This window comes from Dama dama, chromosome 27 (assembly GCF_033118175.1).
Source record: "Dama dama isolate Ldn47 chromosome 27, ASM3311817v1, whole genome shotgun sequence".
NCBI classification, from domain to species: Eukaryota; Metazoa; Chordata; class Mammalia; order Artiodactyla; family Cervidae; genus Dama; species Dama dama.
This window is the reverse complement of record NC_083707.1, coordinates 38,319,399-38,334,282: the sequence shown is the minus strand read 5'-3', so window position 1 is coordinate 38,334,282 and position 14,884 is coordinate 38,319,399. Positions and strand designations below refer to the sequence as shown.

At 44.6% G+C, this 14,884-nt stretch overlaps 1 protein-coding gene across 2 annotated transcripts in view; it reads left to right on the top strand.

Moving 5' to 3' along the window:
• The window catches only part of DLGAP1 (DLG associated protein 1), a 754,315-nt gene that overhangs the window by 695,223 nt on the left and 44,208 nt on the right, over nt 1-14,884 (top strand). For both annotated transcript variants that reach the window (XM_061130894.1, XM_061130895.1), the window contains 2 exons: nt 6,654-7,027; nt 12,998-13,089. In XM_061130894.1, coding sequence (XP_060986877.1) covers nt 6,654-7,027; nt 12,998-13,089 — 466 coding nt within the window. The remainder of the gene's footprint in view (nt 1-6,653; nt 7,028-12,997; nt 13,090-14,884) is intronic.

Sequence of the window (14,884 nt, the reverse complement as noted above, 5' to 3'; positions counted from 1 at the left end):
GAAGTGTCTGGAACACTGGTAACTACCAACTGGCCAGTCCTATGACTACAAGAGTTATGACACCGCCCCGCCCTCTGTCCACATCCCTCTCCGCCCTCCTCCACCGCACACAAGCCTGCTTCTCTCTACTTAACAAGGAGGAAAAGTTTAACTCCTTTCTGTGGTTTACGTGGAGGGTGGCTCTGGTGGAAATCGGTCTCCTGGCCACAGCCCTTGAGCCAAAACTAACCAGGACAGAGGCCAGAAGAAGCCCTGCCCCCAACCCCAGGAGCCCTGCGCCCCGTCCCCCGGAGCCCTCTGATCACCGCCTCCTCACCGTGGGGCCGGTGAGACCGCTGACCACCACACTCTGGGTGGCCTGGAAACGTTAAGCTGTAAATATTTTGAAATAAGGGAGCGCTTTTTCCATGTGTATTTTGTTTTCGTGCAGTTTCTCTCCTTTTGCAGTGTTTTAAGGTCGCACCTGGGCACCCCTTGCTGACCACTCCAAATGTAGTCATCCTCCAGACCTTAGACCCAGACAACTGAGTTAGAAGCAGTTTCATGGAGGTCCTCTTGGAGAGCATTGTCTTCTACTGGACACGGTATTTCAGGGAAGGTTTACTAGGTGGATGAACACAGGTGGTTTGGCTGAACAGAAGAGATGGGATTTGAGGCCCTGTGAGTGGCATGATTCAGCAAAGTTAGTTACCTGCCCTGAGCCTCAGTCTTACTATCAAACAAATGGGTTCAGTGAGATCCGTATTCCTGGGTCATGAAACCATGTCTATTGAATTTCTTTTTTAATGGGAATGAAGAAATAGCATTTAGGTCCCTTTATGTATTTTTTAATATTTATTTGGCTGCTCCAGGTCTTTGTTGCTGCAGGAGGCATCTTCGCCCTTCGTTGTCTCATGGGATCTTTGGTTGTGGTATGTGAAGGCTTAATTTCGACATGTAGGATCTAGTTCCCTGATGAAGAATCGAACCCCGGGCCCCCTGCATTGGGGGTACAAAATCTTAACCACCGGACTACCAGGGGAAAAGTGTGAAAGTGAAAAAAGTGTTAGTTGTTCAGTCCTGTCCAACTCTTTGGGACTCCATGGACAGCAGCCTGCCAGGCTTCTCTGTCCATGGGATCCTCCGGGCAAGAATACTGGGAGTGGGTTGACATTTCTTTCTCCAAGGGATCTTCCCAACCCAGGAATCAAATCCAGGTTTCCTGCATTGGCAGGCAGATTCTTTACCATCTGAGCCACCAGGGAAGCCAGACAAAAGAAAGCAGCCATAACGATTAAATCTACAGCATCATTTCTTTTTCAAGTTCCACTGGAATAGAAGGGCCACGTGCATTTTTTTAATCAATCTTTTTGAGAATTTTCCTCTTAAACAAATGAAGTGTTTCCCTTACTGCATGTAAGCCCCTCACTTTCTGTTTCTCTCTTGATGAGATTTATTATGTTCCCCATCCTTGGGCCTCACTCTACTACACCCCCCCTAGAGCTCAGACCTCCGTGGATTCTTTTTTTTGGACAGAAGGCTTTATTTTCTTATTTGTTCTGGGCTGCACTGGATCTTCGTTGCCACATATGAACTTTCTCTAACTTCGGGGAGTGTCGGCTACTCTTTGTTGGGGCGCTCAGGCTTCTCATTGCAGTGGTTTCTCGTGTTGGCGAGCACAGGCTCTAGGGCGTGTAGGCTCAGTAGTTGTGGCGCATGGGCTTAGTTGTCCCACAGCATGTGGAATCTTCCAGAACAGGGATGAAACCCGTGTCCCCTGGATTGGCAAGCAGATTCTTAACCACCGAACCACCAGGGATGCCCCCCTCAGTGGATTCTAAATCATTCGTGGTGCTGAATCGTGAAAGTAGAATTTATAAGAAGGGAAAAAAAAGAAAAAAGAAAACAAGAGAGAAGAGAGTGTTTAGTTTGCAAAATGAAGAAAGAGTGATGCTGGGGAAAATTGGGGGATGTACTTGTCTGAGTTTTGTCCTCAAAGTACAGTATGAGAGATCTGAATTTCTTTTAACTTCCTATTTGATGACCGACAGGTGGTACTTCTTTGACTCCAATAACCCTGGCAGAATCATGCCAGGCTCTACACACCAATAAAAATCTCATAGTAAAACCCCTGGAAGAACAGCTATGACAAACTTAGCATATTAAAAAGCAGAGACATCATTTTGCTAACAAAGGTCCATATTGTCAAAGCTATGGTTTTTCCAGTAGCATATACAGATGTGAGAGTTGGACCATAAAGAAAGCCAAGTGCTAAAGAATTTATGCTTTTGAATTGAGGTGCTGGGGAAGACTCTTGAGAGTCCCTTGGACTGCAAGGAAATCAAACCAGTCAATCCTAACGGAAATCAACCCTGAATATTCATTGGAAGGACTGAGGCTGAAGCTGAAGCTCCAATACTATGGCCACCTCATGCAAAGAGTTGACTCATTGAAAAAGACCCTGATGCTGGGAAAGATTGAGGGCAGAAGGGGTGACAGAGGATGAGGTGACTGGATGGCATCACTGATTCAATGGACATGAGTTTGAGCAAACTCTGGGAGATGGTGAAGGACAAGGAAGCCTGGTGTGCTGCAGTGCGTGGGGTCATAAAGAGTCGAGGGACTGAACAATGATGACAACACAGAAGCCCCTGGGATGCGACCCCATGATGGACGGTTCCCTGTTTCAGAGGGAGCCAGTCACAAATTCTTACCTCCTTTGGGCACTGGGGCTTGACCAACTTGTTGGGGAAGCAATGTCCTAGGGTTTCTTTCTGTCCAGTCTGAGCCTAGTAGATGTCTGATATCCCTGCCCTGAGAGTCCCGGTTGATCCAAGCCTCCAGTTCAGTCCAGTTCAGTTCAGTTCAGTCGCTCAGTTGTGTCCGACTCTTTGCGACCCCATGGACTGCAGCACACCAGACTTCCATGTGCATAACCAACTCCCAGAGCTTACTCAAACTCATGTCCACCGAGTTGATGATGTCATCCAACCGTCTCATCCTCTTTCATCCTCTTTCTCCTCCTGCCTTCAATCTTTCCCAGGATCAGGGTCTTTTCCAGTGAGTCAGTTCTTCACATCAGGTGGCCAAAGTTCTGGAGTTTCAGCTTCAGCATCAGTCCTTCCAATGAATATTCAGGACTGATTTCCTTTAGGATGGACTGGTTTGATCTCCTAGCAGTCTAAGGGACTCTCAAGAGTTTTCTCCAAAACCACAGTTCAAAAGCACAATTCTTTGGCACTCAGCTTTCTTTATAGTCCAATTCTCACATCCATACATGACTACTGGAAAAACATAGCTTTGACTAGACGGACCTTTGTTGGTAAAGTCATGTCTCTGCTTTTTAATACATTGTCTAGGTTGGTCATAGCTTTTCTTCCAAGGAGAAAGCGTCTTTTAATTTCATGGCTGAAGTCACCATCTGCAGTGATTTTGGAGCCCAAAACAATAAAGTCTGTCACTGTTTCCATTGTTTCCCCATCTACTTGCCATGAAGTGATGGGACCAAATGCCATGATCTTAGTCTTCTGAATGTTGAGTTTTAAGCCAACTTTTTCACTCTCTTTCACTTTCATCAAGAGGCTCTTTAGTTCTTCTTCACTTTCTGCCATAAGGGCAGTGTCATCTGCATATCTGAGGTTATTGCTATTTTTCCCGGCAATCTTGATTCCAGTTTGTACTTCATCCAGCTTGGCATTTCTCATGATGTACTCTGCATATAAGTTAAATAAGCAGGGTGACAATATACAGCCTTGATGTACTCCTTTTTCCCAATTTGGAACCAGTCTGTTGTTCCATGTCCAGTTCTAACTGTCTCTTCTTGACCTGCATACAGATTTCTCAGGAGGCAGGTCAGGTGGTCAGCCTCCAGAATCATTGACATGATTCCTATTGACATGGAAGAAGAGATGATAAGGGTCACTAGATGGCGCCAAGTTGTATTTGGCCCTATGGGGCGTGTAGCCAACCCCATCATCACTCTAGGAATAATGTGACACTCCCCACCCCCCAAATCACAGGTATCACATTGTGGCAGGATTTTTACTGTAAATCACAGCAAATGATATGATACTGTATTTGGCTGCATTATCCTGTTTTGATTATCCATGCTGAAAGGAAACGGGATAGGTGACATGCAATCAAAAGATTATTCAGAATATCAGGCATCTGATGTTGGAAGGTGGAATTTCATTTTGTTGGTGTATCAGTGGGCCGAATGTGTGGAGAACCCATTTTGAACAAAATAATGAGTTCACACTGTAGAAGTCCCAAGATGATCTAGTTTCTTAGATCAGATGGTGACTCAGGCAGTAAAAAATCTACCTGCAATGTGGGAGACACTGGTTCGATCCCCGGGTCTGGAAGATCCCCTGGAGAAGGAAATGGCAACCCACCCCAGTATTCTTGCCTGGAGAATCCCATGAACAGAGGAACCTGGCAAGTTAATAGTCCACAGGGTCACAAAGAGTCAGACACAACTGAGCGAGTAACACACACGCCCTAATGATGGCCACTCCCTGTCCCACCCACTGTGGTCCGCAGATGAGTAAGTGACACTGAGCATTGTCCCCTCCAAACTTCCTGCGAGTCAGAAGGTAGCTCCCTTGTGGTTACAGTGCAGGAAACTCAGTCGAGTGAGGGGAGCCATCAACCATGCACCTGTCTGCATCCCTTGGTTTCTCTGTGCTCGTGGGGAACCTGAGCCCAGCCTAGCCCTGCTCCAGCTCTGCCTCCACTGGCTACCGTGAGCCTCTGCTGGCCCTGTTATCTCTCAGGCATCTTAGCTAAAAACTGCAGAGGATGGAGTGCAGACTGCTGAGCTGTGTTCAAATGTAAAGATGTGTGAGTCACGCAGAGCTGGGATGGAAGGTTTTCCCGGGGGAGCCTCTGCCAGCCCCAGGTAACTAAGCAGAGGCCACATGTCTATTATTCTCATTGCCCCCGCTCTCAGAGCACACCTGATACCGAAATGTTTCATCTGTGCTTTCCTCTTCCTTCAACTCTTAGACAACCCTTAGGAAGTAGTCAAGTATCTCTGTCCCTGTCTTTTATGGGCTAGGAAATTACGCCAAATCTCAGGGCAGCAGAACAGCAGGACAGAGAAAATCAATCCTCCTGTTCACTGTTCATCACAGGACACTTTTTTTTTAGTGACCTCAAGAGACACCCTGAATATTGAAGCAAGTATGGCCCAAGTGGCAGCTAGAACCGGGGTAACTAGCTGGCATTTGCTGTGAGTGTTAACGACAGTCCCAAAGGCTGGGGGTGGGGCTGGGAATGAGGTGGGGGAGAAAGGGACGGAAACACAATGGTCTGAACCACTTTTTAAGGGGTCTGTGGAAAGCTGTTTAAGGACTCGTTCTTTACCAAGGGGCTAGTTCCCACTTCGAAACTTCCTTCATTTCTGTGTTTTCCTCCATCGTGCTCCATACAGGCAAAGCTGAGAATAGTGTATCCAGCTTCCTCAAGACCAAGGGGTCACCCTCAGATGCTTGCAGGGAAGGACTGGTGGCTGCAGAGACTCAGGCACCCGTGCTGGTCACACCCCCTGAAGGACAGCGCTTCAGGGAGTGGGCTCCTATGGGCTGCCTGAGGGCTGACCTCCCACTAAGTGAAAGTGAAGTTTAAGTCGCTCAGTCTTGTCTGACTCTTTGCGACCCCAGGTACTGTAGCCTACGGGCTCCTCCATCCATGGAATTGTCCAGGCAAGACTACTACAGTGGGTTGCCATTTCCTTCTCCAGGGAATCTTCCTGACCCAGGGATCGAACCCTGGTCTCCTGCATCGCAGGCAGACACTTTACCATCCGAGCCACTAGGGAAGCCCGATCTCCCGCTAGTGGGTGCATTTTTACAATATTTTACATATTTTCTAATAGGAGATGCATGTGCAGCGTCATCCCTCTCAGAAACAACAACACAACTCAGAACAAAAGTTTATATAGTGAGCACATACCCAGAAAAGGGAAGGAAGGAAAGGAGGAGAGAGGGAGGGAGGGAAGACAAAGGAAAAGAAAGGCATGAAGAAAGGGAGGAGGAACTGAGTGCAGTTGAACACAAGTTGCAGGAGGTGTGCAACAGTGTGCTCAGCTCACCCCCTCCCCAGCCCTCTCTCCTTTCCCATCCAAACCCCCCTCCACCAGCACTTTACCCTGTTCTCAGGGTTAGAACACACAGGTTTACAACCTCTTTGCTTTCTTCTTTTTTCCAATGTTCTTTTTTTTTTCCCCATGTTCTTTATGAACCACCAGAATCTTCATGAGCTACTTTGTTCAGCGTTAGCTGTGGTTAATATTTTCCCGAGAAGGCAGACTGCCCCTGGCCTCATCCGTGTTACTCATTATTTCTCAGGGTTCCCTGTTGCCTGGGAAGATTTCTACAGATGGCCAGTCCTGTCTGTTTTATGTCGGTTCATATTAATCTCCGTTTCAGAAACTTCCATCTCAGAGATCGGTGTTTTTCAGTCTCTTTCTCCTTCAGTCTTGTGGGGGGTGTCACCTTGGAGGAGGCCCACACCTGCCCCCTAAGCAGGGACCTTAGTCTATCGACAGACCTGCTTTCATGTTCAATGTCTTGATGTGTTTCGTGGGCCCTGATATCCAGTGGGTGTCAGTTACAGTATCAGCAGTTAAAACCCATGCAGAAATCAGTGTCTTTGTTTTCGCTGTCTTCCAGTGTCATCTTGCATTACAACATATAAGAAGACACCACCTCCAGTCCCACCCAGAACTACCACGAAACCTTTCATTTCTATCACAGCCCAGAGTAGCACAGAGTCAGCCCAGGACGCCTACATGGACGGACAGGGCCAGCGAGGGGATATTATCAGCCAGTCTGGACTGAGCAACTCCACGGAGAGCCTGGACAGTATGAAGGCTCTGACAGCCGCCATCGAGGCCGCCAATGCCCAGATCCATGGCCCTGCGAGTCAACACATGGGCAACAACGCCGCCACCATCACCACCACCACCGCCATGGCCACCATCACTGCAGAAGACAGGAAGAAGGACCACTTCAAGAAAAACCGATGCCTGTCCATTGGGATCCAGGTAACAGCCTCCCTTCCTTAAAAAAAATTAATTAATTAGTTATATTTTGGGGAGCTTCCCTGGTGGCTCAGCTGGTAAAGAATCTGCCTGCAATGCAGGAGACTTGGGTTTGATCCCTGGGTGGGGAAGATCCCCTGGGGAAGGGAACAGCTATCCACTCCAGTATTCTGGCCTGGAGAACTCCATGGACTGTAATAGTCCATGGGGTTGCAAAGAGTCGGGCATGACTGAACGAGCTATTTTTGGCTGCTCTGGTCTTTGTTCCTGCGCACAGGCTTTCTCTAGTTGCAGTGAGCAGGGACTACTCTCCATTTGCCGTGTGAGGGCTTCTCATTGCGGTAGCTTCTCTTGTTGGGAAGCACGGGCTCAGTTGTGGTGTATGGGCTTAGTTGTTCCGTAGCATGTGGAATCTTCCTGGACCAGGGATCCAACCCATGTTCCCTGCATTGGCAGGCAGATTCTTAACCACTGGACCACAAGGGAAGTCCCAACAACTTCACTTTCTGTCCTTTGAAATAGGAACCCAAAATCAAGAAATGTAAACTTTTTGTCTTCCCAGAAGATTTGCTCTCTTGCCATTTTGGATGATGTAGCTATTGTAGAACCAGACTCTCAAATTATTGGCTCTGGACTCCCCTAAGTTAAATGTAATTTTAGGGAGTTCCCTGGTGGTCCAGTGGTTAGGACTCCACGATTTCACTGCCACGGGTACAGGTTCAAACCTTGGTCAGAGAACTAAGATTTTGTAAGCCATGTGGCCAAAAAAAAAAAAAAAGTGATTTAAAAAAATTATGAAAGTGTTTGTCTATAGACATTATTAGCAATTTTTTCCCAAAAAATATTCCATTTTTTAAAAATTGAAGAATAGTTGATTAGCTGCTTTTATTTTTGTTCTTCAAATTGAATGTTGTGAGACAAGGGGATGATAATTAAACAAACATGGATTCAATATCAAACATGAAGTGCCCTCAATTCCTGAGGCACATCTTAAGTCTCAAAAAAAGAGTGGGCATCCAAGAAAAACCTGGGTTGCTGGGTGGTGTTACGGTGTGTTTGATGCTACTGAGTAACCGCATGAGAACAAAAATGTGAAATACTTCGCACAGACGTGGGAGTGATGACCAGTGAAACCAAAAGGGATGGACAGCATGGAAAGCAATAACTCACATCACAGCATCATGAGAGAAGAATGTGCACCAGGGCCAGTGTGATTGTGGGTTACTTAATCATGCGTGTCATTAAAAAGGTGGATACTCTGGCAGGCTTCTCAGTTCAGGTCACTGTTTTCTGTTGCCAGGTGATAAGATCGGACTGATTCTTGGTTGGTAGATTGGTTCAGCTTGGCTTACTCTGTTGGAAGGTTCCTTCCATCAATGTAGAGGAGTCATTCTTTCCCCTGTTTTTGTTGCGCTGTACCATTATGCAGGTGCCCTTTGAATAATAACTTCCTGACATGGCAGCCAATAAATCTGTCCATGCTAAACCAACTCTAAGGCACATCTGAGAGCAGGCATGGGGTACGTTTTCACAGCGATGATGGATGTTCACCATCCACTCTGCAGCGTCCACTTTGAAAGGGCAATTAGACTTTCTCTGGTAGCAACGAGTCAAATGCTTTTATGTAACCTACAGGTTACCATGGCACGAGTTGTCGTTTCCCAAAAGAACTTGTAGCGCTGGTGGCTTGGGACCAGATGACCTAGCAGGAGGCCGGGTCTGGAGCGAGTCTCCACCCACCCTTGCCCCAACCACATCCCAGGAGCTGATTCCTTCTCACTGCCCAGAGGATTCTGAGGAGTGGGGAAGAGCAGAGGTCCCTCCTCTGTGTTGTCCCAGGCAAATTATTTCATCTTCCGGAGTCTGTTTTCTAATATAGCCCACCTAGGGTTATTTGGAGGGCTGAGTTTACAGAATGCAGCTTTCTGTGAGGGTTTCATTAGGGATGATGAAAAAAGATTCTGGGGATGGATAATGCTGCTGATAGTGCAACAATGTGGATGTACCTAATGCCACTGGAAATGGACACTTAAAACAGGTTAATATGGAGAATTTTATATTATGTCCATTTTGCTGCTGTTGTTCGTTTAGTTGCTAAGTCGTGTCCAACTCTTTGTGACCCCATGGACTGTAGCCAGCCAGGTTCCTCTGTCCAGGGGATTTCCCAGGCCAGAATATTGGACTGGGTTGCCATTTCCTTCTCCAGGGGAGAAGGAATAACCAGTCAGTTCTCCTTTCTGGAGAGAATTAATATTACCAATATTTGCATCTCCCTACAGGGTTATTTTGCACACATGCTTAGTCACTCAGTCATGTCTGACTCTTTGTGACCCTGTGGACTATAGCCCACCAGATTCCTCTGCCCATGGAGATTCTCCAGGCAAGAATACTGGAGTGGGTTGCCATGCCCTCCTCCAGGGGATCCTCCCAACCCAGGGATTGAACCCAGGTCTCAGGCATTGCAGGCAGATTCTTTACTGTCTGAGCCACCAGAGAAGCCCAAGAATACTGAAGTGGTAGCCTGTCCCTTCCTCCAGGCAATCTTCCTGACCCAGGAATTGAACTGGGGCCTCCTGCATTGCAGGCAGATTCTTTACCAGCTGAGCTACCAGGGAATCCCTATTTTGCGCATAGTCAACCACATATATGTTTTATTTATACCCTTTTTTTTAACCCAAATATTAGCAGCATATACCTCTCACTAGTCTATATCTTGCCCTTTTTACTTAACAATATAATTTAAAGGTAATTATTTATCAGTCTTATTGTTCACTTTATTTAAAAGCTTCTATCTTTATCACCTCCCAGGTCCACTGGTTGGTTAGGTAACTCTCCAAATAATAAAGCATTCATGCACTACATGACATCCAACTTGTATTATTATTATTAGCCAGTAAGATGGAACTACTCTGAAATTCACAAAAAATATTGAGAACAAAGACTTTGTTTCAGAGGTTGCACTGCTTCTTGAATATCTGGATATTTTAGTGAGCCAAAGAATTGTTCTTGCTCTTCTGCAAATCTTTGTTCACAGCTACAGAAGTTATATGAGAGGGCTGCACGCTTTATATGGTTGTCTCATCCAGCCCCTACATGTGCCAGCAGCCTTCTGGTATATGTGGTATGATCACCAATTCCCCAGAAATGAGAACCCAAGGTCACACTTCTTATGTTGACAGAGCCTAGATTGTACCTTTACATTTATTTTTAATTAATTTATTCTTTTTTTTTTAATCTTTTGGCTATGCCACATGGCATGAGGGATCTTACTTCCCCAACCAGGGATCAAACCCAGGCCCCTTCATTGACAGCTTGAAGTCTAAACCACTGGACCATCAGGAAGATCCCTACGCCTTCACATTTAATGTGACCATGTGATGCAGCTTCTTTGATGAAGAATAATAATAGAAGGCAAAAGGAAAAGAGGGTGGCAGAGGATGAGATAGATAGCATCACTGACTCAATGGACATGAACAAACTCCAGAAGATTGTGGAATACAGGGAAGCCTAGTGTGCTGCAGTCCATGGGGTTGCAAAAAATCGGACACGACTTAGCGACTGAACAACAACAAGTAAATTACAATTTAGGCTACAAAATAGTCACCAAATTTCACTACACTGCAATCCAATTTAAATCTGAATCCCTCAAATATGTGAGATTATTACTAGGTCCTCAGACTCCTCACAGTTTTACCTTTTTAGGGTCAGAATTCTCAAATCTTTTCCAACATTTTAAATTTAATCTATATCTAATAGTTAACATTATAACCATTTATTTCACAACCTGTGTGAACTTAGGCCAATTACTTAATAGTTTCCTCATCTGGAAAATAAGAATAATAATAGGTGCTGTTGCACTGGTACTTTATAGGTTATAATACAAACTGATGGGTACAACTATGTAAAGTTCAAAGCATAGTGCCTGGCATACTAAGGGCTCAATAAATATTGGGCTTAGTTGTTATTATTAGTATTATCCTCCTTTAAGTGTTAGTCACTCAGTCTTGTCTGAATCTTTGCCACCCCATGGACTGTAGCCTGCCAGGATCCTCTGTCCATGAGATTTCCCAAGCAAGAATATTGGACTGGGTTGCCATTTCCTCCTCCAGGGGATCTTCCCAACCCAGGGATCAACCCCACATCTCCTGCATTGCAGGTAGATTCTTTACCATCTGAGCCACCGGGGAATGAGCAAGAAAAGTAACAGTGATAATAAGTTGAAGTGAAGTGAAAGTCACTCAGTCGTGTCCGACCCTTTATGACCCCATGGACTATACAGTTCATGGAATTCTCCAGGCCAGAATACTGGAGTGGGTAGCCGTTCCCTTCTCCAGGGGATCTTCCCAACCCAGGGATTAAACCAGGTCTCTCGCATTTCGGGTGGATTCTTTACCAGCTGAGCCACCAGGGAAGCCCATCCTCCTTTAAGATGATGATTATCCAAACAATGCTAAAATTGTATCATCTGCCATGGGCTTTCTTAGTTTTTTCAGGACAGAGATTTAATTAATCCTGCAACATATTTCAAAATTTTAAGTGTCTCTTCAAAAGTTTAAATAGATTAGCCCACACACTATATGAGAGAGGTGACGTTTGTCAATATTTGGATCTAAGGGGATTAAAGTCAGAGATAAATTTACTGGCAATGACTAAAGCTTAAGAAGATGACAACACTTTGATGCAAATAAGCTATGCGTCTGGATGTGGGGGCGAGTCTAGGACAGGAAACAGCAGCTTCCTCTCCCATCCTCGGACCCCTGCTTCCTTTCTTTCTCCTTTTCTCAGGGCGTGGCTCATCCTGGTTCTTTTGTTTTTTTTTTTTTTATGGTTGTATTGGGTCATTGTTGCTCCATGTGGGCTTTCCCTAGTTGCAATGTGTGGGCTTCTCATTGCAGTGGCTTCTCTTGTTGCAGAGCACATACTTTAGGCACATGGACTTCACTAGTTGTGGCTCTCAAACTTAGTAGTTGTGTTTTAGTTTTATAAGACTTACATTAAATTGTTTTTATATTCAGAAAAGAAATAATTTATTAAGAAAAAAGATGAATAAAACTAATTGCTCTGAATAGTCACAAAATTTGTTTCAAATGTGGGTTGGGTCTGATCTGTCACATAAACTATCAGTTATATTTAGATATATTTTCTATATGAATTATAACATGCTCATAGCTATTTAGAAGCTATGAAGTGATATCCAAAGCCAATTCCTTAATTTAAGGGGAAAAAAATGAAGTACTCTACAGTTTATAAGTTTATAGCTCAATATCCCAGTATCAACAATTCTAACTACAATAAGTGAAATTTCTTCCTTCTTTTGTATTTTGTTATGTGCAAATTCAAAACTTTAAAAAGCACAATCCCATGAGGTGAAAGTGAAAGTCGCTCAGTCGTGTCTGACTCTTTGTGACCCCATGGACTGTAGTCCATGGAATTCTCCAGGCCAGAATACTGGAGTGGGTAGCCTTTCCCTTCTCCAGGGGATCTTCCCAACCCAGGGATCAAACCCATGTCTCCCTCATTACAGGTAGATTCTTTACTAGTTGAGCCACAAGGGAAGCCCAAGCATACTGGAGTGGGTAGCCTATCCCTTCTCCAGAGGATCTTCCCGACCCAGGGACTGAACCAGGGTCTCCTGCATTACAGGTGGATTCTTTATCTGAGCTAACAGGGAAGCCCATCCCATGAGGTACTTCTTCCTAATATAGCGCTCACAAGTAAGTACATCCTAACAAAGTTCTGCAGGAATCAGACATTTATTGGGCAACTTAGGAGTGAACAAAACTGCATTTTACTAAGATCAGCAGAGTCAAAGTACACGCTAATTATGTAGTGATGCTGTTCATCAAATACACAAATATTGAACATATCACCAAACATTCCAGTAATACTACAGATGTTTCTAATGAAATGAGACTTTGTTTTTCAAGCAAGATGACTAAAATAGAGCACCTCTACTTGTGGCTATTTCTTCAGGTGGATGATGCTGAAGAACCTGACAAGACAGGGGGAAATAAAGCACCCAGTAAGTTCCAGTCCGTAGGAGTGCAAGTAGAAGAAGAGAAATGGTGAGTCTACCATTCATCCTCTTTCATCTTCATGTTGGCAAGTACAAAAATACAAGTATTTTTCCCCATGATAAACCTTCAATATTCAGTGATAATTCCCATTAGCTTCTGGGAGCATTAGAGGGTAAGCCTAAGTCAGTATTAGCTGTTCCTTTCTCTGCTTTATTACTGGAGACCATTTTATTTACATTTTAGCTAGAATAGTAGTGCATGCTAAGTTGCTTCAGTTGTGCCCCACTCTTTGCAACACTATGGGCTGTAGCCCGCCAGGCTCCTCTGTCCATGGGATTCTCCAGGCAAGAATACTGGAGTGGGTTGCCATGCCCTCCTCCAGGGGATCTTCCAGACCCAGGGATTGAACCCGCATCTCTTAAGTCTCCTGCACTGGAAGGTGGGTTCTTTACCACTAGTGCTACCTGGGAAGTCCCAGAATAATAGTATTGGGGCCCAAAATAGGCCTCAATAGCATGATGATTAGTTTGAATTAAAATTACTTAAGGAACAGTCAATGCAAAGAATGATACCTTTACCCTTTCTAGAATCCCTGAAAGCAGGAAATAAATCTTCCACATGAAAGATGCCCCTCTTGTATTGGGAGCTGGAAAGATATTGTTATCACCAGAGACAGAATTCAGGGCTGAGAAGCCTGCATGCTTGTTGTTTCTTTATTAAATCACTACCCAAGTCCAAACTCTGCTTAAATTCCTTACTAATTAAACACCCAAACCTGTTTCTTTGTCCTGTCACTCCCTCTCAAATTTATTGCTTCTTTGTCTACAAAGTAAAAGGCTATTTGCTTTGGCCACTTCTTAGATTCCATTTCTCTGCGACCTCTGTGCACACAAATTAAATTTTTCTTTTTCTCCTGTAAAGCTGTCTTGTGTCAATGTTATGATTGGTCTAGCCTCAGGAACTCGGAGAGGAGCAAAGGGGAGCCTCTCCCCTCCCTGACAGCAGAACAAGCACATCCCGTTCACACATACATACAAGCATTGTGTGAAGTACTGCTGTGTTCCCAAACTACTCCTCTTCATCAGAAAGCTTTCCCATCTTAGATGATAAGACGTTTTAAGAGAAGATGGCTTTCTCTCTTTTTTTTTTTTCTTTCTTATTTCTAGAACTAAATAGTGGCTCATGTTTAGCATGTGCTCAAAGAATGATGACCGAAAGAACAAATGAGGAGTAGGAAGAAGACTTCCTGTCATTACACAGAATCACTAGTTTCTTTAGGTTGCTCTTTAAAAAAAAAAAAAACAAAAAAAAAACTAGATTTTAAAAAATATTTTGATTTACTTATTTATTTTTGGCTGCACTGGGTCTTCAATGCTGCACACAGGCTTTCTCTAGCTGCAGGACGAGGGCTTCTCATTGTGGTGGCTGCTGTTGCTTCAGAGCACAAGTTCTAAGGCGCACAGGCTTCTGAAGTAGCTCAGCAGTTGTGGAAAACACAGGTTTCTGCCACATGTGGAATCTTCCCAGATCAGGGTCAGAACCCGTGTCCCCTGCTTTGGCAAGTGGACTCTCAACCACTGGGCCACCAAGAAAGTCCTTTTAGATTACTCTTTAAAATATGCTTAGAGTCTTAGTATCCAGAAGTAACAAATTTAGAGTTTGAGAAGATCACTGAATCCAGAAGCTGAAGGGAACTTCTGAGGTCAGCATCTTCATTTTATAATGAGGATTTGGTCTGGAGAGGTAGGTGAGTTTCCCAGTCAAACTGTGAGGACCATGATGGATGGGACTATGTTTACTGATAACACAGGACCCTCAGCTTCCAGACCATGCTTTTCATATA